Source organism: Anomaloglossus baeobatrachus, chromosome 2, assembly GCF_048569485.1.
Source record: "Anomaloglossus baeobatrachus isolate aAnoBae1 chromosome 2, aAnoBae1.hap1, whole genome shotgun sequence".
Taxonomy (NCBI): domain Eukaryota; kingdom Metazoa; phylum Chordata; class Amphibia; order Anura; family Aromobatidae; genus Anomaloglossus; species Anomaloglossus baeobatrachus.
The window spans coordinates 195,273,157-195,297,216 of record NC_134354.1 but is presented as its reverse complement, the minus strand read 5'-3'; the positions used below and the strand labels follow the sequence as shown (position 1 = coordinate 195,297,216).

The 24,060-nt window shown below is 43.9% G+C and overlaps 1 protein-coding gene across 1 annotated transcript in view; it reads right to left on the bottom strand.

The window, feature by feature from the left end:
• Positions 1–3,189: 3,189 nt before the first annotated feature.
• Positions 3,190–24,060, bottom strand: part of RAP1A (RAP1A, member of RAS oncogene family) — a 73,923-nt gene continuing 53,052 nt past the window's right edge. Inside the window, exons 5-9 of the mRNA XM_075333594.1 lie at positions 19,241–19,297; positions 14,607–14,747; positions 10,654–10,797; positions 8,313–8,431; positions 3,190–3,935 (exon numbers count right to left, since the gene is read on the bottom strand). Of these exons, the coding sequence (XP_075189709.1) occupies positions 8,342–8,431; positions 10,654–10,797; positions 14,607–14,747; positions 19,241–19,297 (432 nt within the window). The 3' untranslated portion in view covers positions 3,190–3,935; positions 8,313–8,341. The remainder of the gene's footprint in view (positions 3,936–8,312; positions 8,432–10,653; positions 10,798–14,606; positions 14,748–19,240; positions 19,298–24,060) is intronic.

The window sequence follows — 24,060 nt, the reverse complement described above, 5'->3', positions numbered from 1 at the left end:
TTATTTGCCAAAAATCTCATTGAATTGTTACAGTAGGAATGAATTTGTGAAGATTACACTTTTTACTTTTTGATTGTTGCATGCCACTCATAAGCAGTGCTGGCTCCCCTCCATTTTTCGAACAATGTAACATCACTTTCTTTTTTTCCAGAAATGTTATCTACATTGATGACTATTTGAAGGGTTTTTTTTTTTTTTTTGTTACACCATGCCACTAGACCACTTTTACAAAAGGAGCTAAAGTTTATCAACATAAACCCTTTATTTTGCCCAAAACGTCATGATCATAATTAGAGAACAGCAATGACTGTAGCACAGAAAAACATTTTAACTACATTTTCTGAAGATGACAGTCACCAATCAGTAGGACATGTACAGGCTTTTGTTTTGAATGAGTTCAGGACATCTGCAGCCACAGGACATCACTGGTCTCTCACGCTGCTCTGGTGGGATTTTGGTCCACTCTTCTTCCAGTCTCTTCTACAGTTCTTTGACTGTTGTGGGTTTCTTGGCAATAATTGTCACCAATGATTTTTTTTTTTTTTTTTTTTTTTTAGAGATTTTCTATTGGGTTTAGATTAGGACTCTGGACTGACTATTTCATTATTTCAAGGATTGAGTGATGAATGCAAGTAAGGAACCACGTGTTGTTGAAGAAGGTCCTGATACACAATTGCATTCATTCAATTGCCATTTAGCTGTATGAAAAGTCCAACTCCTGCTGCAGAAAACATTTCCCCCAAACCATGACACTTTCTCCACCACCTCTCACTGACTTAACACTCTTTGGGTTCAGTCTTTCCCCACTTTGTCGACAAACATGTTTCCCATCAGCCCCAAATAGATTAAACTTGCTTTCAGGACTAAAATGAACTGTGGACCACTTCTCTGTTCATACAACATGCTCCTCACCAAAGGTTAGTCTAGCATTCTGATTCTACTAATGAGAGGTTTAGTCACTGCAGAGTGGTCTTTCAGTCCAAATGCTTTTAAACATCATGACATTTTATAACAAGACAGATCCTTACCCTGTTCAGTGCAGAACTGGCAAGCAATTCAGGCTGCAGTGTGAAACTATTACTCATGGAGATTCTCATTATCCTGTCCTCTCTTGCATTTGTATTTGTATTTCAAGGGTGACCAACCTTCTTGGGGGACTTGAAAGAGTTTGGGATGTTGTAAAAAAGCGATATTCTCGAAATCACAGACCTGGAACCTCTCTATCCTTCAGGTGGACAACCTGCTGACGTAGAGTTTGTCACTTTGGAACAGCACAGCATTTTTGTAAAGTCAGTGTAAATTGGAAAGTCAGGCTGTCAGTTAAATAGGGTTTGTCAGTTAATTAAATTAGCACCAGATTAACACCCATAACTTGCAGGTATGAAAGTGGTCTCTATTTTGAGCAGTGTTCTTTTACATTTATCTCATTTACATTTTTATTATGTGCTTTTGAATAAAATTTAATTTATGAAATAAAGCTTAAAATACTGCTAGTTTACTCAGGTTAAGACACAATCACATAGGATTACACAATGACCTTAACATTTAGGAAATTGTATGTTCTCTAATTTTGATCTCCATTGTAGGTGGGCTCAGCCAACAGTCAAATGTGGAAGGGGGCCCCAGCATAATTGATGGTTGGGGAAGTTCGGCTACATTCCCACAATGAGGTTTTGATGTGGCAGAATTTCTGCATCTATTAAGTAATTATTACTTTTTTTTTTTACATTGCATTCTCTCATTTTGGTATATCAAGATTTACAGAGGTTGTCCATTACTTTTACATTGATGACCCATACTTCGAATAAGTCATCAATGTCTGATCAGCTGTTCTGTGTCAGCAGTGGTTGGAAGCGTTCCAGAGCTGCCCAGTCTTCTGAGAGAATCAGCGACCAGATATTGATCTGAATGGGAGGCAGATGTGCATTATGAGCCGGATGTGCAGTAGTTGGTCGCTGACGCTATCCTAAGACTGGGCAGCTCTGGAACAAAGCATTTCCGGCCGCCTGCTGCTGCCACTGAGAACAGCTGATCGGCGGGGGGTGTGGGGTACCGGACCCAGGCCGATCAGACATTGATGACTTACCCTAAAGGAAAGGCCATCAATGGAAAAGTAGTGGATAATCTCTTTAAATAAAGCTACTGAGTTTTTAATACTTCAGCACATGAGGTTTTGTCAGTCACATACCAGGATTGCATGCATTTTTACAGTATTTCCACTGCAGAAATTAATTAAAAATCATGTGCATTTTGTGCTTGAACTTTTTCTGCATCCAATACAATTTCATGGGGAAAAAGCTGTGCAAAAAACACAGTATTCACAAGAGAAATTGAGATGTTGTGCATTTGAAGAACATACTGCAGGTGAGTTTACTTTGAGTGAAAAAGGCACAGTGGGTATGAGGTTCCTATAAATTCCATCCACTTTGCTGGAACTGTAAAATGTTATGTTTTTGAAGCAGCAAACATATAGCAGAGTTAAAACCCAAAAACTCCTTGTGGGCACACAGCCTTAACGATCTGGCATGTCGGATTCTGGATATCAGATTGCTTCGTTCTTCCGGAGATAATCCACTCACAGATGCATTTCGGAGGCTCGTTCAGAGAACACAGGAATGCTGGGCTGACGAGCGCTCCTATGTATGAGAGAATCAAGCATAATTTTGGTAGACCGATATCTAACGTGTGTGGCCGGCTTAAGGCTATGTGCGCACTGGAAAATGAAATTTCCTTGCGTAAATTTCGCAGGCTCTCAAAGATCTTATCACCTGCGGAAAAAATCCGCATCAAATCCGCACCCAAATCCGCATGTGGATTGTCGCGTTTTGTTGCGGATTTGTTGCGGAATTGGTGCGGTTTTTCCACAAGCTGTTCCCTGCGTGATTTTTACATTAGATTAGGGAAAACCCGCAGCTACCTGCGGAAAAGAAGTGACATGCACTTGTTTTTGCTGCGGGATTTCCGCAGCAAAAAATGCAGCTGTCAAATTCTGCCTAGTGCGCACAGGATTTTTTTTCTCCATAGGATTTGCTGGTGATTCACTGCAGAGATGTTATGAACATTTTCTGCAGCGAAACATGCAGCAAATCCGCGGAAAATCCGCGGCAAAATCCGGTAAGTGCGCACATAGCCTAAGAGTAACAAAGTGGTGGCACAGGAGGCTGAAACAAAAACACACAATCGGGAAAATGAAAATGTACTAAAATTTAATCATTCATAAAAGCTGTAATTTAATTTGTGACAGAAACACAAGAAGCAATATTAGAGTTGTTTTAGTATATTATATATTTCAGCTTTGAAATCCATAGAAATCAGTATCCCAGTTTTCCTATAAAAGATCCCACCATCCCTCCCCCAAAAAGCATTATGCACAAAATGGTTTTTAATTATAATATAATGGCAAGATGAAAGTTATAATAAACCCAGAAGTTTTAAATATAAAATGAAGTCACCGTGACTCAAAAAGGTATTAGCCCCATTGAGTTCATTAAAGGGGATATATATCTCTCTATATATATTTATAAAGGAAAACTAGAAATGGCTACATTTTTAGTGCTTGACACAGGCATGACTAGGGAGAGGAGCTGGAGGACGTCAATATGAAAATCATTTAAGTCATTAACTAGCAATATTTAACATATGAAATGCATTCATGCTCTCATAATCATTCAGAATCGAGTCAAGTATGTTTATTTCACATCTGTGAGCGCCACTATTGCAAAAGTTGACACGACCGTGTCTTTTCAGAGAGAAACAGCTAAATCATTGCCAGGAACCTTGTGCAAACAGTATTGGAGATCTAACGTCTTCACATGATACAGTATATAAAACAGAAGGAGCCTCTTCAGATATGTTAAGTTAGGATTGGATATCTTTTTTTACATTTTGGAATGCTGGCACTTTCCAACCAGGCAACAGTTCTTCATTCCTATAGTCTACAGTGGAGAGAGGGGGGAAAAAGGAAAAAGAATAGTCAGTGGCATATACTACAAATGTGAGCAATTTAAGGTGGCAGAACGATATAGTATACAGGGTGTCCTGGCTATTACTTGGTGTTTTATTGCAAGTAACGTGAATGGGTCTCTCCTGGTTCACTTCATGTTTGTTACTTCTATTGGAGATATAAATATTGGCGGAATATTTCCAGACAGAAGATTTCAAGATACATCACTAGATTGGAACACAGTTGTGCATATTGTCTACAAGCTGGTATGGGGTACTGGGATTGCAGAGCAGTCCTCGTCCTACAGGCTGCAGAGGACAGTCTGCCTAATCTGACAATTTCGACAGGACTGGACGGTCATCTGATGTGTCTGGAGCCCCTCTAAGGCTATGTGCGCACGTTGCGTAAATTCATGCAGTTACGCTGCGCTTTGTAGCGCAGCGTAACTGCATGCGTCCTGCGTCCCCTGCAGTCTATGGAGATTGTGCAGGGGCCGTGCGCACGTGGCGTTTTAGAGCGCAGCGCTTCGGCTAGTGCCGAAGCGCTGCGCAAAAAGAAGTGACATGTCACTTCTTCCGTGCGCTTTGCCGGCAGCTCCTGCTCTGTCTATGGCAGGAGCTGCAGGCAGAGCGCACGTTCTCGCCGGCACCATGCGCTTCAGAACGGAGCTTTTCAGCTGCGCTCTGAAGCGCACCTTTTACGGTGCTGGGCTAGTACGCAACGTGCGCACATACCCTAACTCTCTGCAGACGTCACCAGAGAAAGGTTGTTGTAATGTCAACAATCTTTCGCTTTATGTGGAAATAATCCGGAAGCACAGGTGTCTAGGAGCGGCTTGCTCTCCCTCTCCCCACTGAAAACACAACCACTATCCTGAGCAATGTGCTCCAGTGTATGAGGGGAGTCCGGGCAGATTGCTGTCTGCTGAATAAACTTAATACACATGCGATAACCAGTGACCTATCAGCTCTACTAAAAACCCCACTGATAGAATACAGGAGACTTTCCTCATGTTTGTATGGCAGGGGATGGTGGCACAATAAGAATGATGTGTATTCTGATTCTATAATGTGTGTATGGTCATCTTAATAGGGAAAATATATCTTCACTACTGATTAGCGAGCGCTACCATGCTCTGTACTCTTAACCAGCAGTCGAACACTCGGACAGGTTTACTGAGTATAAAGGAAGTCAATGGGGAACTTGAGCATTTTTTTTCCTGAAGTTTTCCTGGAAAAGTGCTAGAGTTCCCCATTGACTTCTACTATACTCCGTAAACGAGTCACGCCCATCTGAGCGTCCTACAGATTGTTAAGAGTACCGAGCACCCAAGCATGGTAGTGCTCGCTCATCACTACTCTTCACTTTTTATATTTAAGGGAAGAAAAAAAAACACAGACAGTAGAAAATAAATTTAGCTATTAAAGGGGCATCGGTATAAAATAAGCAGAGACGAGGAGCAGCTCTGAGGGAAGCAGTCATGCTGAGGATCAGGCCATTCTCAGAAAAAAGAAAAAAAAAAAGCTAATCCATGGAGTCACAATATGGGTTTAGCAATGGTCAACACATATTAAAGGGAGTATATCACTGGAAAATGACACTGTTTAAATCAGGTTTGTGTGTTACATTAAATAAATTGCAATGTGTTATCGCAATCCGCGTTAAAAATACAAAAAGGAAATCTTGCAATTTTAATACTGGCCACTAGGGCTTTATCAGACTATAACTTCTGTTTTTTGAAAACATTTACAACCATTGTGGCTATCTTTTGTATTGAAGCATTTAAAGGCCTCCTATACACAGACTAATGTCAGCCAAACCTGCTGAAATGGATAAGCTGGGCTGACGGCCTGGTGTGTATGGGGGAACTGGATGAATGATGGTCAGGAGAGACGTCAATTCCTCATGTCCAGTTTCAGACTACAGATCACATTGATCTCCCAGAGGAGCCACCAGCCGATGTCTCAGATACCTGCTTTCTCATAAAGAACACAGGAGCACTCGACCGGTCGAGTGTATGGGAGAGCCAGCTGAGATGGATGTCGGCCGAAGCATTATTCGGCAGGAAGTATTCTAATGTGTATTGCCGACTTAAATGGTTGTTCCCATCTCCAATATCTTGTTCCATTATATAGTAGATGTAGTAATAATAATTATATTATTAGCAAACACCTCATTAGAAATGTAGTATAGTTAGTTCTTCTGATTCAGTTAGTTGTTTACCTCATGTACAGGGCATTGAAGCTTAAGGTACCGTCACATAACGAGATCGCTGCTGAGTCACGGTTTCTGTGACGCAGTAGCGATCCCGTTAGCGATCTCGTTATGTGTGACATCTACCAGCGATCAGGCCCCTGCTGTGAGGTCGCTGGTCGTTGCAGAATGGTCCAGGCCATTTTTTTCAAAGGCGATGTCCTGCTGGGTTTGACACTGACAGGGTCACAGTGACTGCTGAGATCGTTATACAGGTCGCTACTGCGACCTGTATCGTTCCTGCATCGTTGGTAAGGTCTGACTGACACCTCTCACCAGCGACCTCCCAGCGACTTACCAGCGATCCCTATCAGGTCGTATCATTTTCGGGATCGCTGATAAGTCATTGTGTGTAACTGGGCGTTTAGATATCCATGGTTACGAACAGAGCAACTGTCATATGAGTGGATTTAACCAGGATACCTAAACTACAATGGCCTGCACATGAGGTAAGACATGGCTATATCAGGACAAGTATACTACATTTGTAACTGGAGGGATTTGCTAAAATTATTATTACACCTACATATAAGGACAGGATATTGGAGATGTGAATAATCCTTTAAGGAGCCTGTCTTAAGGTTATTGTGAAAAGAGGGGGAAGCAGGGTCAGCTGTGACCTCATCTATTGTGACTGATGAGTGATCCCGTGTTGTCATCTGTGTACAGAGATGTTTCCTGTCATTGTAATTCTGCATTTGATGAGAAAGGAACTTCTGTTCACTCTCCTTAAAAAAGGACAGGACCTATGAGTCTAAAATGGAGCAAGTGATTTTTATATTTTAATAAGATTGTGATATAAATGAAAAAAAATGCTTAAAATATAGATATGGTTATATATAGATAGATATATATATAGAGATATTATAATATATATACATATATATATACACATACACATACACATACACATACACATACACATACACATACACATACACATACACATACACATACACATACACATACACATACACATACACATACACATACACATACACATACACATACACATATACATACACATACATACACATATACATACACATATACATACACATATACATACACATATACATACACATATACATACACATATACATACACATATACATACACATATACATACACATATACATACACATACACATACACATACACATACACATACACATATACATACACATATACATACACATATACATACACATATACATACACATATACATACACATATACATACACATATACATACACATATACATACACATATACATACACATATACATACACATATACATACACATATACATACACATATACATACACATATACATACACATATACATACACATATACATACACATATACATACACATATACATACACATATACATACACATATACATACACATATACATACACATACACATACACATATACATACATATATACATATATATATATATATATATATATATATATATATATGTGTGTGTGACATGACGCAGCTTCATCTCAATGGTGGCTGTCTTTTGGGATCACCAGGTCACCTAGTCCCCTCATCTTTGTTATTTGTTGGCTTCTGATAAGGAGGAGTGGAGGAGATGCCTGCGGCACACTAGGAGGACCACACCTGATCACAATACATTGTACCGATAGTTCAATACGGGTTGGGCCATGTGCTGCACAACCTTCAAGGGGTGCAAGAATCGATTCCTTTCACATCATTCATACTAAGTGCACCACTATAACAGTGTTATTTTTTTTAGGGCTGGTGTTTTAAATCTTCGCCTCCTGCCCTGTCATATACTTGCCCTCCAGCAATTACACCTTGCTGCAGCATAGCTCCGGTCCTGCGGCGCCATCTTGTGCTCGTAACTCCTGATTTGCCGGAAAGTCAGAAGTTCTGCCGCAATTGCTCAATACGAGTCCAAGAGCCAAAACAAGGCTGTCGTAGAGCTGTATTGAGTGGTGACCTCCGGCATGCTCCATAGAATATTGTAACAAAACGCTGGAGTGATGCTTTAAGAAGTCTGTCCTCTCACATTAGAAACAAGCTCTGACCACAAGGTGCTGGCCCATAAAGAAGATTACAATCCACAGCACAGCTCACCTGGCTCAGACCTGCTGCTTGACAAATATCTAGAGCAGCAGACACGACGATTTCTTTTTAGGTTTCTTCTTTTCCACTGGTGTTTTCCTATTTATCTGTCTGACCAAGTCATAAAAAATCTGAAACACAAGATTATATTGTTAACAACCAGGACATCACAATGTAAACATTAGTTCTGTCCCATATTTCACAATACAAACTGCATACATTAAAAAGATCTCAGACCCAGGGAGTCTGGTGTAATTTCTATGAAAAATAAAATAAGAATGGCCTCAGATTAGAATGAGTTTTTAATCCAGCTTCTCAAAAATGCTCATCTTAATGCTAGGCAGGGAATTTTTAAAACCGGAATATAAAGTCATTCTGACACATTTTTGAAAGTAAGCACATCAGCATCATCAGGGCAAAGAGATCCAATTAGTAATTGATAGTTTGAATTGTGGAATGTGACAAATTCACTTTAAAGACGCATAAAGGTGATCAGTCAGCCAACGTCCAAGGAGTGGCCACTAAACCACAGAGCGGTGATGTTCCACCCCACAGTCTCCTGACATCTGGCCTCTGCTGGAGCGGTCAGCAGCTGATTGGGGAGGGGGTTACAGGTTTTGGACCCTCACTAATACGATATTCTTACAGTAGTAGACAAGCCTTTTAAAGTGAAGATTAGAGTTGAGCGGATTGCTAATAAAATGGGTCTAGCGGATCAGTGGCGGATTGACAAGGAAGTCCGAGATCCGATCCGGAATCCGGCCCAATATATGTCAATGAGGGCGGAATCCGGGACACTAGAGCGAGCGAAAGAGAAAGCGAGATAGCGAAAGAGAAAGAGGGCTAGCGAAAGAGAAAGCGAGCTAGCAAAAGAGAAAGCGAGCTAGCAAAAGAGAAAGCGAGCTAGCAAAAGAGAAAGCGAGCTAGCAAAAGAGAAAGCGAGCTAGCAAAAGAGAAAGCGAGCTAGCGAAAGAGAAAGCGAGCTAGCGAAAGAGAAAGCGAGCTAGCGAAAGAGAAAGCGAGCTAGCGAAAGAGAAAGCGAGCTAGCGAAAGAGAAAGCGAGCTAGCGAAAGAGAAAGCGAGCTAGCGAAAGAGAAAGCGAGCTAGCGAAAGAGAAAGCGAGATAGCGAAAGAGAAAGCGAGATAGCAAAAGAGAAAGCGAGATAGCAAAAGAGAAAGCGAGAAAGAGAAAAAAAAAAATGCCGAATCCGGATCGTACACCCGGAATCCCGCGTTCGAGTCGGACCCGGATCTACCGCTGAAACCGTGCGGATCCGGATTTTTACAGTCCGGGTACGCTCAACACTAGTGAAGATGAAAAGACTATGGAATACAAAGAAGCCAATCTCAAAACACACGACATCTATAGACAACATGAATTCATCTACATGAAGTCACTCTCTGTACTAATGCTAATAGAAAACACGCAAAGGAAAAAAATAAATCCTGGACAAAGATATATAAAGTAAAAAAAAAAAAAAGCAACAAATCTACAGCTGACTGCATTATGTTCCCTCATTGCTGCAATCACATATGCCTCCACCCATGGAAACTCCCAAGCGAGTTTACCTAATTGCAGAGTGCAGCCACGGGTCAGCTTCCCTCAATGGAACATTACAAAATGCAGAAGTGCCAGCCTACACTCCATGATGAGTGCACACTGCGTCTATCAGGCAGATTTCACCTGGAAAGCGCTCAATCATCATCAATACTGAACATATGCACCACAATGTTTAAAGAGGCGAAGTATATGCACAGCAAGTTGGTTTTGTTGGTTTGTTTTTAACTTTAATCCCCTTCAAGTTTCGAAAAAAAATCTCTAATACAGAGAATTTTTAACATTTGTGAAGACGTCTCAACTAGATAAAGGACTTTGTCTATTTAGCAAGTTCCTTTATTTGCTTAAAGCAAAAAATGTAGCACATGTACATCCTTGCCCAATCAAGGTCTTTTCCTTCTTTAAGTGTTCAATAGTTTTCTTTCACTGTGGAAATAAGTGGTGATCTGAGACTCTAGACTTCAATGTGATCGGGCCACTTGTACGTGTAACAGATCTGATACCATAGACTGTTTATGTGAGTGGCGTGTGATGATGAAAACCACCGTATGGTAAATACAATGGGAACATAAATACATGACCCTAAAGCCAGGGCCCGAGTGTTGTATGGGTGTTGGCTGAACAAGTCATTTTACCCCACATCACCGGAAACGTGCATTATTTGCTCGCTGGGTGTGGCTTTTCCGCAGCAGGAACTTAGTGACACATGTCCATTCTCTCACCTGACAATGCCTTGCATGAACCAGGCTTACAATCAGTCAATACTATACAAGACAACATGGATGGGTTACTCACCTCATTTACGTTGATTTTAGACTTTGCAGAAGATTCTAAAAAGGCACAATTATTCCACTGTCTGGCTAGATTTTGTCCCTGCTCTTTGCCAACTACCCGCTCATCTTCCAGATCACATTTATTGCCCACTAATATCATGGGAACCTAAAATGTAAAAAAAAAAAACATTAGTTGGGAGAAAGGATTACCAATAAGTTCTAGTATGGTTAATTTAATCTTTCAGAGTAAAAAATGTTTGCAATGAAGGAGGCAGCGCTAATTTTAAAATGAACCTGTCCGGTCCCCGGTGCCCTCTAACCCAGCAGCAGTCATACCTGTACGCACAAATCCCCTGCCTAGCAAGCCCTGAATAACGCTATTCACTAATATGAATGTGGAAAACAAAAAGACTTATAAACGTCGCTGTTCCTATGCTAATTAGGGCCTTGACCAGTCGATGAGGCGTTGTTGCCCCGTTGGCCCTTTTACTAGGTTATCACACCTTTGTGGGCATCATTACAGGATTTCCATGAGCCAGTATCATCACCAGCTCCTGGGTATCTACCACATGTACGGTACGGCTCATTCCGGCCACGTCAGTGTGGCTTTGAAACTTGGTGTATGCTTTGTGGCTTCATAAGGTGCACTGCACATGACTAAGGTCAGAAGACTTCTACATGAGCGGTCTCCTTACCTTCCGGTCATGCACAATGCACCTAATGAAGCCACGACGCGTACACCCGGCTTCTGAGACGCACTGACTAGGCTGATATAAACTGCACGCATGTGCAAGATTTCTGGTGATATCGGCTCTTGGAAATCATGGCATCATGCCCACAGAGGCGTCATAACATGGAAAGAGGACAGACTAGTCTGGGAACTAACGCCCATAAACTAATCAAGGCCCTAATTAGCATAGGCTCAGCACAGTTTATTAGTAGTCAAAGTAGTTTAAACATTCCTATTAGTGAGTAGTGTTATACAGGGCTGGTTAGGGATGGAATTGGGGTATAAGGGTATCAACACTGCTAGGTTGGAGGGCATAGGGTCCTGACAGGTTCCCTTTAGGTGTCCCCATTAAAAAAATACCAGTCCTGAATTATATTCTGCAATGTTTGTTTTAAATATAAGAAAAATTAAAAAACAAAATGTAAAACATGCATGGTAATTTCCATATCTTGGCAGCACACCTCATTAGTAAATACATGTCTGAATATAGGTCACTGTGAACCAATATGGAGCATAGATAAGATGCCACTTCATATGTAACAAAATAAAGAATAAAGGGTGCTTTACACGCGGAGACATCGCTAGCGATCTCATTAGCGATGTGACACGCCAGATCGCAGATAAGATTTGCCGAGAACGCACATAGGTCATTTTTTGTAGCGCCGGTCACATATGCGATCTCGGCAAATCGTATGTGCGATCTCGGCGTGTTACATCGCTAACGAGATCGCTAGCAATGTCGCAGTGTGTAAAGCACCCTTAAGACAATCTTTGAAGTTGCAAGAAGTTAAGACTTTAATACAAATTTCAATCCAGAAACAAAATCAATGACGTTGTGCAACTTACCTTGGCATTTATTCTCCCTATCACATGGCGCTATTACACACAGGACCCCATCTGCAATCAGTCTGAAGAAGGTCTTGCTGACTGACGTGCAATTGATTGTTTCTGGATTGCAATTTTTATTAATGCCTAAACTAGTTTCATCTTCAAAGAATGCCAGATTCTTTACTTTTATGCACCGCAAGCAAATTAGCCAACTTCTCTGAAAACCATCAACACCAGGAAGCAAGATCCTGAGTTCGCAGGCAGCTATGTGGCCCCCTGCAATCCCCAGCAGAATGGGAAGTTTTTCTTTCCAGCTCTAAAAACACAAGATGCAATAACCAAGGTGATCTTGTGAGTTATAGTTGATAGGAGGCAGCTGCAGCTTCAGTTTATATTGCTCCAATGAATACATTTAGGCCTAAGCCACACGGCGAGAGAATTGGTGGGAGTGGAGTGTGATAAAACATCGCATTCCCCTCGGACCAATTCTAGCCTGTGTGTCAGCACACATGAGCGATTGTTTTCTCAGCCCTAATCAGACAGACAAAACAATCGCAACATGCTGCGATTGTAATGCGAGACTCATTTCTCTCGCACCCATTGAAGTGAATGGGGCGAGAGAAAAACCGCACTGCCCTCGCGGTACTCCGGTGTACCGTGCGTGCAGAGCGAGAATCACAATAGCCGGCAACGGAAGAGAGAGGGAGAGAAATCCCTCCCTCCCCTCCTCCGTAGCGCTGGCCCACGCCCCCTGCAGCTGAGGTCCGCTCGCACAGTTGGACCGCAGTCGCATGGACACTAGCATAACACTCGGCTCCTGCTGTGCTGCCAGCGCGAGCCGAGTGTCATGCAAGCATCGCACTAGTGCCTCGTGTGGTCCTGGCCTTACTCTTGCAGTTTAGACTACCTGTAAGCTTGTCCCTGCAGAAGAACAGAACTCCTGTAGAAACAGGTCTCGGCCTACGGTGGACAAGAGATCCAAATTTACTCAAGTACCTATATTGGGATCAATTTGATTTCTGCTCTGGTGGCCGTCATTTTACAGAGAAACAAAAAATAAAATTGTTCAGTATATTGCTTTTTTTCCTGGTCAAAATGTCAGAACTTGCAATGGACTCTAACAGAGGAGTCAATGCAGCGTGAATATAGCCCAAGATGTAGATGTTTGCAGTAGTTACTCCTGCAGTCACAGTATTGGTGGCAGTGTGCCCATTACAGCACAACACGATTGCATAAATATATATGATTGCCATTTGTAGTATTCATCACACTTCTGCTACTTGTCATAACATCTATATAATGTGTATGCTGAGAGAGCGTAGAATTATGTAGACAGTGGATATATGGCATGGTGGCATTACTATAATACTGCATCTGTAGGGTCTGCACAAATGCATTTACTCCCAAATTATCCCTTATAGAACACACTTATTGCCAACCACTACAATGTAAAATAGTGAACACGTGTGGTTGTACATATAACTGGTGACATCTGGGTTGGGACATAGAGATGTGTCCAATCTAAGCCTTGCAGTACCCCAGATACCAATAGGAGGGCTGTGGGTAAAGCCAGATCTGTATATTATGTATACATAATATATTTTATGATGGGTCCATTTAAAAAGGTTGGCCAAGCACACTGTCAGGATTCCCAGGTACTCCCATGGTAGTGAGTCATCATGACCAAATGTATGCAAATCGGCATTTCTGTGGTCAGGAAGCCAGATTAATTCAGTCGGCATGTGACCACAAAAATGACTGTCTGCACGCACATACAGGGGAATTGTGATAGCATGATCAAACCCGCTGTCACGCTGCGACAGTCTGCAGTCACTAAATGACAACCCCTTTAAGTGGCTTGATTCAAGGAGCATAAAATCTCCAATAAGGTTCTCCTTAAAAGTGGTGGTGCCATGATTTCCGACAGCGCTCAGGTTCCTGCTTACTGTAAGATGGTGCATGCCTCCTGGACTGCCACAGCTCAGGCCGTAGTATCATTGAGTCGCTGGCCTGAACTGTGCGCTCTCTGATGCTGCTATATGATAGAATAGTGGAGGAGTGCAGTGATACTGAAGCGGGCTGAGTTCTGGAGCCAACAGTACTCCCCAGCAATCCTGGCCAGCCTCAGTGAAGTGCTTACAAGCTATTAAAGAATGTAAGCAGTGCACAATTGGCTTGGCCACTGCTGCCAGATTGCAGGTAACCTAGGCATGGATTGATACATTTTAAAATCCCACCGTTCTTCAGAAATAAAATTTTAAAAAGCAAATGAAAAATTGCTAGATTTTACAATAACTTTCCATTCTAGGCTTATTCCCTTGTTCTTAAAAGGGTAACATTGCCTTCTGTGCAAGGGCACAATGCTTTCTAGATACATTAATTTTCACATTATTCATTAAACCCCATTTCAGACTTACATCTTCTGTGTCTTTAACTCGCAAAATCTGCTCCCTCAAGTCTTGTAAGTCGTTAAACGTGGACTGTGCTGTAATAGAGTATACTAGTGCAAATCCCTGACCATTCTTCATATACAAATCTCTCATAGCTGTGAACTGTTCCTAAAAGAACAAACAAAAAAATGTTAAAACAGGACATAAATAATGTAATATGAACAGTCTTAAGGGGGTGTTCCAAAGGCAAAAGGAAATTTCATTGAAATTATCTTTTTGATGCTTTATTCTAAGCTTCTTTCTAATATACTTTTGTTAAAAATTCCTTACTGTTCCGCAACTACACCTACAATTCTATTTTTTTCCTAGTTCCTGTCTTAAGACTTCATTAGAGAATCCCAGTGCATGCTGGGATACTCAAACTAAGTGTCATCAGGGGGCAGATTCTATAGCAATGACCGCAGCCTCTGTACCTTCCCTGAAACGAAGAGTCATCATGACGCTCGTTTTAGGGGCTGGTCTGTCCCACTGTATCCCTATCTGTCCCTGCAATATCTGTCCCTCCTTGTGCTGTGTGACCCTCACCCCCTTCCCCTTTCGCATTGATAAGTATTCTTGCCTTCAGCTTGCAGCATTTGGCTGTTGACTACTTTGTTGTCACCATACATTGGTTTTATTGCATGTCCAATATTGCATTTATTGTGCATACCAGGACTTTGTAGCCTTCTATTTGTATTGTTTTTCCATCTATTTGAATGGTTTTGCAGCAGACATTCCTTGGATTGCATGTTTTCCCCCCATTGGTGACATCAGCCGCCATCTTTAGTTTCATCTTGTCCTGGTTTGCTACAGGCCAGTTTTGTTGTTCATCATCTTATTTTCACAAGCATTGGCATTACAGTACTCTACTTTGTGTACCAAGTATGGGGTTGTGCTTTTTTTGCATGTTTTTTGCATGATTTTAGTCATTTGTGCTATTGGAGATCCCAGTTGGGTGATGCCCTTCTTGCCCTTATTCATTTGTGCACTGTGTGATCTGTACCCAGCACAGCGATCGCCATTATCTGCTCAGATCTGTAATAAAAAGCTGGTAAAAGAGTGGTGTTTATACCAGAAATGTGAGTGTAGCACCACCCCCTGGTGAAATCACTAGTCTCCTGAATGCGGGGTATAGACACCACTGTTACCGGCTGGTCATTACAGATCTGAGCAGATAACAGAGCAAGCGCTGTGCACAATGCAGGGAGGGATGACTCGGAGGGACTAGCCCCTGAAACGAATGTCATGATGATGCTTCGTGTCAGGGAGGGGGCAGAGGCTGCGGCTACACTGCTACAGACACTGTCCCCTGATGACACTTTGTTTGAGTATCTCAGCATGTACTGGGATTCTCAAACGAAGCATCATCAGACAGGAAGTAGAAAAAAAGTTAGTGTAGATAGGGAATTTTTAATACTGTACAAGTATATTAGAAAGCAGCTCAGATTATAGCTTCAAATAGATAGGAATTTAAATAAAAATTTCCTTTTGCCTTCGGCCAACCCTTCAAATGTATTATAGAAATGGTGCTAAAAAAAAAAAGGCTTGATTGCAGAATAAATATTGCTGTTGCGCTTATTTCTGGACTGCAGGTGGCAGCAGGGACTACAGCCAGGTTCATATGAATATCAGCTGCATTCATCTATAAGATCGTTTCTACAGCAAGTAAAAAGACTTACAAACCCATTCACATTTAAAAGTACAAAGTTTGCAACAAAACAGATTAATCAATTTAATTTTTATTTCATAACTCAATAATACACATTAAAATAAGAAAATCTAATATTTATCATCAGACAAATCTGCTTCTTTCTCTGATAATTGATCAGTCATTATCAAAATTCTCAATTCGGAGGTAAAATCTGTATTCAGTGAAGACTTTCCCATTACGGAGATAGGAGATGGCAGCGGTTACTGATGAGATTCTATGATGAGGGGCAGCGAGGAGGCGCGAGGGGCAGCGGGGAGGCGCGAGGGGCAGCGGGGAGGCGCGAGGGGCAGAGCTTCTCCTCTCCATCTATCTACAGACAATCTCATCAGTACCAACTGCATTCTCCTATCACAATAAGTTGCTTATTTTCATGTGTAGTAATACTAGTAATTTATGAAAGAAAAATTAAAACTGCACGCATGCTTTAAATATATAATCACTGTAGTGGTGCTTAAAGGGGTTTTCCCACGAATACCGTATATTTTTAGATATTTTAATCAATAGCTCTTACAATAACATACAATCGGATGTATGAACAAAAAAAAAAAAATGTTCCTGTGCTATCTTATAAACGTACTGTGTAATGGTCATGTCTGACCGTACAGGGACATTGTTTGATCATACCACATCTCCTGGGCAGGGGAGGAAGCAAAAAAAGGAGCATACAGATAGCACAGCATGGGATCGTATCTGATTCTTTGATGTAAAGCATTTCCCTACCTGTTTTTAAAAAATATTTTACCTCATAGGAAGAATAGTTTGTAACCCCAAGCTGTAATGTTTGTACACTGTATTACTTCCTCCCTGGGCCAGGACCTGTGGTATGATCAGACCATGTCCCTGTTCGGTCAGACACTGCCATTACACAGTACATATCAGCGACATATACTCAGCACACAATTTTTTTTTTTTTTTTAAACACAGATAACCTGTATAAATTAATTCTTCTAAAATCTATTGATTAAAATCAACTTTGAAATTAACTTTGTTGGCAGCAAAACCCTTTTACGTTTTTCGTTTCTCTTTTGTTTGGTATCGTGTGTAAGCACATCAAGGTAGTAACTTACTTTCCCCGTCATAGTCTTCTCAGTGACGCTCTGATCCGCCCAGTCACCAGGTAGCCACATCTGTAACCTACTGGATCACTGTGTGGAGCAGCAGTTTCATTTAGAGTAAAGGGTGCTTTATACGCTGCAACATCGTTAGCGATCGCTAGCAATGTCATGCGCGATAGCACCCGCCCCTGTCGTTTGTGCGACATTTGTTGATCACTGCCGTAGTGAACATTATCGCTACGGCAGCGTCACACGCACATACCTCTTCAGCGACGTCGCTGTGACCGCCGAACAATCCCTCCCTCAAGGGGCAAGTGCGTTCGGTGTCATAGCGACGTCACTGCGGCATCACTAAGCGGCCGCCCAATAGCAGAGGAGGGGTGGAGATGAATGGCCGGAACATGCCGCCCACCTCCTCCTTTCCTCATTGCCGGTGGACGCAGGTAAGGAGATGTTAGTCGTGTGACGCCGCAGGAACGACAAACAACCAGCGGTATGCACCACCAACGATATTATGAAAAGGAGTGACGTGTCAACAATTTTTGCCATTTTTGCGATCGTCGTTCCTTGGTGTCACACGCTGCGATGTCGCCAACAGCGCCAGATGTGCGTCACTAACAATGTGACCCCGACGATATATCATTAGTGATGTCGCAGCGTGTAAAGCAACCTTTAGCCTGAGACCCAGAACAAAGCTCTCTAGTCTTACCCCTCGTCTAATAGACTTGCATTGAGAAAATTGACCTCTGCTCCACATAGCAACAATTGTGTTATTTGGCACTTCACAAATCATGTGGTACAGACCCAGACCTGAAACTAGGAGAAGACAGCAATCTGCGAGTATGTTACTACCTTCATGACACACTTGATCCCTAATAAAAGGGGGGGGGGGAATGGAAGAAATCACTGAAGTGGTATGGTTAATGGAATATGTCAACAGGTTCTTGTTACCACATCTGATACAGACAGGATAAAGCTGTAGATTCCAGCAATGTATCCCTTATTTAGCTGGTTGCTGTGGTTTTGATAAAACCTCTGCTGGAGATCTACAGGTTCTCCAAATGCTGAGCGCTCTATAGCCACGTCCCCACTACTTTTTGTGTACACAGTACATAGGCAGCTTTCTGCCCATCAGTGGTAGTGGTGGGGTTCTACAGAGCTTATTAATATGGAGGACTACATGGCAGCAGGTTTACTAGTCCTCTAGTGATTATCCTGCTGATAAAAGTGATTTTATTAAAAACTACAGAAAGCAGCCATGTAAACTCATTAAGTGACACATTGTTTCTAAATTATGTTGCTCAGATTAGGTGACACCTGATTACAGATTACCATTAAAAGGGGTTGTCCAGTATAAAATGACAAGTCTGCAGTCATTCTATGTGTCACTGTGACTGTAGACTTTTCAATACTCACAATCACACGCACTGTACGTTATGAGGATTCGCTGGTGTCAAAGCCAGGAATGGCGGTCACGTGGCCGCGAGTAAACAAGATGCATACTTCCGCCATATTCCAACTAGATGGGCGCGGCCTCGCCCAATACATTGTCCATTGCTCATCTAGTTGGATTCTGGCTGGGAGTAAGTATATCGCATGCTCTCGGCTACATGACCGCCGTTCAGTGCTCTGACACCGGGGAATCCTCACAGTGCATGTGGTGTGAGGATTCACAAGTCTGCAGTCACACAGTGACACAGAGCGACTGTGGACTTGTGGATTTAAACTGGACAACCATTAAGCTTGAACAAGGCCTATTTATTTAAGTATTTGTTTTGCAAATCTAAACAGCAATTGTAAAATACCCCTAAAAGCTGGAAAATAAATAAATAAATGAATAAAAAAAAATCACTTACAGTCCCAGCTGTATCGAGAATTTCAAGCATACATTGCTGTCCTTCTACCTCCACTTGCTAAAGGGGGAAAAAAGATTTTAAGTTAGTGCAAAGTAAGTATCAACTTTTTATTATACACCCCAAGAAACATACACTGGCTCCTCTTCAATGGGTATCCTAACGTTACTTTACTATGGATGTTATGAAAAAGTGGGTGCAGAGGTGCTAGTGTCAGGACAAAGCTGATTGGGTTCTTCGTGCATATGCACTGGCTCCTTTCTAGAGCATAAATCGCCCCTATAAGGTTTATATGGTCATGTTGCTCTCTGAAAGATGACAACCATGCTTTATTGATGAAAGTTGCTGACTGAATGGACAAAAATACTCCTGTCCTAGTTCATATGCAGCTGTGGCAAAGACAAAGCCCTTCCCAAGCCTCAGCCCCCCCAGGTTCAACGCCCCACTCAGCCCCCTTCCTCAGTGACTGCCGGTCACAACTAGTGCACAGTCAATTACAGAGGAGGGAGTCAGGAAGGTGGCGGCTCGGGAGGTTCCTCGTCACACCGCACTGAAACCTCATCTGAATATTAACGCAGATTTTCCAGTGAGGGAAGAAAAGATCGCATGACCATAGAAATATTATGGGGTTGGATCGTTCGGGTATACTCCTGTAACCCCTTCACGACGCAGTTATTTTTTTATCAAGTTTTGTTTTTTCTCCCTCTGCTTTTAGCGTACTGTAAAATGGAGGGAATTTGTTTTTCTTCTAAATATTTTCTTTTCACAATTTCTACACAATCAAACCTGTTTTTTGGGATTTTCCTGTTCACGGTGTACATTTAGTGGTCAATACGACCTCCGAATGATTCTCCTCCTCAGTACGATTACAGCGATACCAAACATGTCCCATTTTCTATTTTCATTTTGAAACACAAAGAAGGGAATTTTGTTTACTTACCGTAAATTCCTTTTCTTCTAGCTACTATTGGGAGACCCAGACAATTGGGTGTATAGCTTCTGCCTCCGGAGGCCACACAAAGTATTACACTTTAAAAAGTGTAACCCCTCCCCTCTGCCTATACACCCTCCCGTGCATAACGGGCTCCTCAGTTTTGGTGCAAAAGCAGGAAGGAGGAAACTTATAAATTGGTCTAAGGTAAATTCAATCCGAAGGATGTTCGGAGAACTGAAAACCATGAACCAAAAGAACAATTCAACATGAACAACATGTGTACACAAAAGAACAAACAGCCCGAAGGGAACAGGGGCGGGTGCTGGGTCTCCCAATAGGAGCTAGAAGAAAAGGAATTTACAGTAAGTAAACAAAATTCCCTTCTTCTTTGTCGCTCCATTGGGAGACCCAGACAATTGGGACGTCCAAAAGCAGTCCCTGGGTGGGTAAAAGAATACCTCAATAAAAAGAGCCGAAAAACGGCCCCCTCTTACAGGTGGGCAACCGCCGCCTGAAGGACTCGCCTACCTAGACTGGCGTCTGCCGAAGCATAGGTATGCACTTGATAGTGTTTCGTGAAAGTGTGCAGACTAGACCACGTAGTTGCCTGACACACCTGCTGAGCCGTAGCCCGGTGCCGCAATGCCCAGGACGCACCCACGGCTCTGGTAGAATGGGCTTTCAGCCCCAAAGGAAGCGGAAGCCCAGAAGAACGGTAGGCTTCAAGAATCGGTTCCTTGATCCACCGAGCCAAGGTTGACTTGGAAGCCTGCGAGCCCTTAAGCTGGCCAGCGACAAGGACAAAGAGCGCATCTGAACGACGCAGGGGCGCCGTGCGAGACACGTAGTGTCGGAGTGCTCTCACTAGTTCTAAGGAGTGCAAATCCTTTTCACATTGGTGAATTGGATTAGGGCAAAATGAAGGTAAGGAGATATCCTGATTGAGATGAAAAGGAGATACCACCTTAGGGAGAAATTCCGGGACAGGACGCAGAACCACCTTATCCTGGTGAAAAACCAGGAAGGGGGCTTTGCATGACAGCGCTGCAAGCTCCGACACTCTACGGAGCGATGTAACTGCCACTAGAAATGCCACCTTCTGCGAAAGACGTGATAAAGAGACATCCCGCAGCGGCTCGAAAGGTGGTTTCTGAAGAGCCGTTAGCACCCTGTTAAGGTCCCAGGGTTCCAGCGGACGCTTGTAAGGTGGGACTATGTGCCAAACTCCCTGCAGAAACGTGCGGACCTGCGGAAGCCTGGCTAGACGCTTTTGAAAAAATACGGATAGCGCCGATACTTGTCCCTTGAGAGAGCCGAGAGACAATCCCTTGTCCATTCCGGATTGAAGGAATGAAAGAAAAGTGGGTAAGGCAAAAGGCCAGGGAGTAAAACCCTTATCAGAGCACCAGGATAAGAAGATCCTCCAAGACCTGTGATAGATCTTGGCGGACGTTGGTTTCCTGGCCTGTCTCATGGTGGCAATGACATCCTGAGATAACCCTGAGGACGCTAGGAGCCAGGACTCAATGGCCACACAGTCAGGTTGAGGGCCACAGAATTCAGATGGAAAAACGGCCCTTGTGACAGCAAGTCTGGGCGGTCTGGGAGCGCCCACGGTTGACCCACCGTGAGATGCCACAGATCCGGGTACCATGACCGCCTCGGCCAATCTGGGGCGACGAGAATGGCGCGACGACAGTCGGACCTGATTTTGCGCAGCACTCTGGGCAGCATCGCCAGATGAGGAAATACATAAGGCAGTCGAAACTGCGACCAATCCTGAACTAATGCGTCCGCCGCCAGAGCTCTGTGATCTTGAGACCGGGCCATGAATGCCGGGACTTTGTTGTTGTGCCATGACGCCATGAGATCGACGTCCGGCGTTCCCCAGCGGCGACAGATCTCTCGAAACACGTCTGGATGAAGAGACCATTCCCCCGCGTCCATGCCCTGACGACTGAGAAAATCTGCTTCCCAGTTTTCTACGCCCGGGATGTGAACTGCGGAGATGGTGGAAGCTGTGGCTTCCACCCACTGCAGAATCCGTCGGACTTCCTGGAAGGCTTGACAACTGCGAGTGCCGCCTTGGTGGTTGATGTATGCGACGGTAGTGGCGTTGTCCGACTGGATCCGGATCTGCCTGCCCTCCAGCCACCGATGAAAGGCCAATAGGGCTAGATACACTGCCCTTATCTCCAGAATATTGATCTGAAGGGATGACTATCGGAGTCCAGGTTCCCTGAGCCCTGTGGTGGAGAAAAACCGCCCCCCACCCTGATAGGCTCGCGTCCGTGGTGACCACAGCCCAGGTTGGGGGTAGGAAGGATTTTCCCTGCGACAGAGAGTTGGGAAGGAGCCACCACTGAAGAGACGTCTTGGTTGCAAGGGAAAGAGACGTTCCTGTCGAGGGAAGTCGACCTCCTGTCCCATTTGCGGAGAATGTCCCACTGGAGTGGCCGCAGATGGAATTGCGCGAAGGGCACTGCCTCCATCGCTGCCACCATGTTCCCCAGGAAGTGCATGAGGCGCCTCAAGGGGTGTGACTGACCCCGAAGAAGAGATTGCACCCCTGCCTGCAGCGAAAGCTGTTTGTCCAGCGGTAGCATGACTACCGCTGACTGAGTATGAAACTCCATCCCAAGGTACGGCAGTGATTGGGTCGGTGTCAACTTGGATTTTGGGAAGTTGATGATCCACCCGAACTGCTGGAGAGTCGCCAGAGCGACGGAAAGACTGTTTTGACACGCCATCTGAGAGGGTGCCCTGACCAGAAGATCGTCTAAGTAGGGAATCACTGAGTGGCCCTGAGAGTGTAGGACCGCCACAACAGATGCCATGACCTTGGTGAACACCCGTGGGGCTGTCGCCAGGCCGAAAGGCAATGCCACGAACTGAAGGTGTTCGTCCCCGATGGCGAAACGCAAAAAGCGTTGATGTTCGGATGCGATCGGCACATGGAGATAAGCATCCATGATGTCGATCGATGCTAGGAAGTCTCCTTGTGACATCGAAGCGATAACCGAGCGGAGAGATTCCATCCGAAACAGTCTGGTGCTCACATGTCTGTTGAGCAGTTGGAGGTCCAGAACGGGACGGAACGAGCCGTCCTTCTTTGGCACCACAAACAAGTTGGAGTAAAAGCCGCGACCATGTTCCCGGGGGGGGGAACAGGGATCACAACTCCTTCTGTCTTCAGAGCGTTCACCTCCTGAAAAAGTGCATCGGCTCGCTCGGGGGGGCGGAGAGGTTCTGAAGAAACGAGTCGGGGGACGAGAGCTGAACTCTATCCTGTAACCGTGAGACAGAATGTCTCTCACCCATCGGTCGTGAACATGTGGCCACCAGGCGTCGCAAAAGCGGGAGAGCCTGCCACCGACCGAGGATGCGGTTCGGGGATGCCGAGAGTCATGAAGAGGCCGCCTTGGAGGCATTGCCTCCGGCGGGTTTTTGGGGGCGTGACTTCGCCCGCCACACATAGGAGTTCCTCTGGCCTTTCTCCGGCCTGCTGGACGAAGAGGATTGAGGCTTGGCGGAGGGACGAAAGGACCGAAACCTCGATTGTATTTTCCGTTGCTGAGGTCTCTTCGGTTTGGACTGGGGTAAGGAGGAGTCCTTTCCCTTGGATTCCTTAATAATCTCATCCAATCGTTCGCCAAACAAGCGGTCACCAGAAAAACGGCAAACCGGTTAAGAACCTCTTGGAAGCCGAGTCTGCCTTCCATTCGCGCAGCCACATTTGCGGCACGGACAGAGAGGGGCCTGGAGGCGACAATCCAACAGGGCCCGGGGCCTGTGTAAGGACCGGTCTGGACTGCAAGGCTTCAAGCAGCTTGGCAGACCATTTGTCCATAGACTGAGCCATGGATTGTGAGAGTGACTCAGAGTTTTT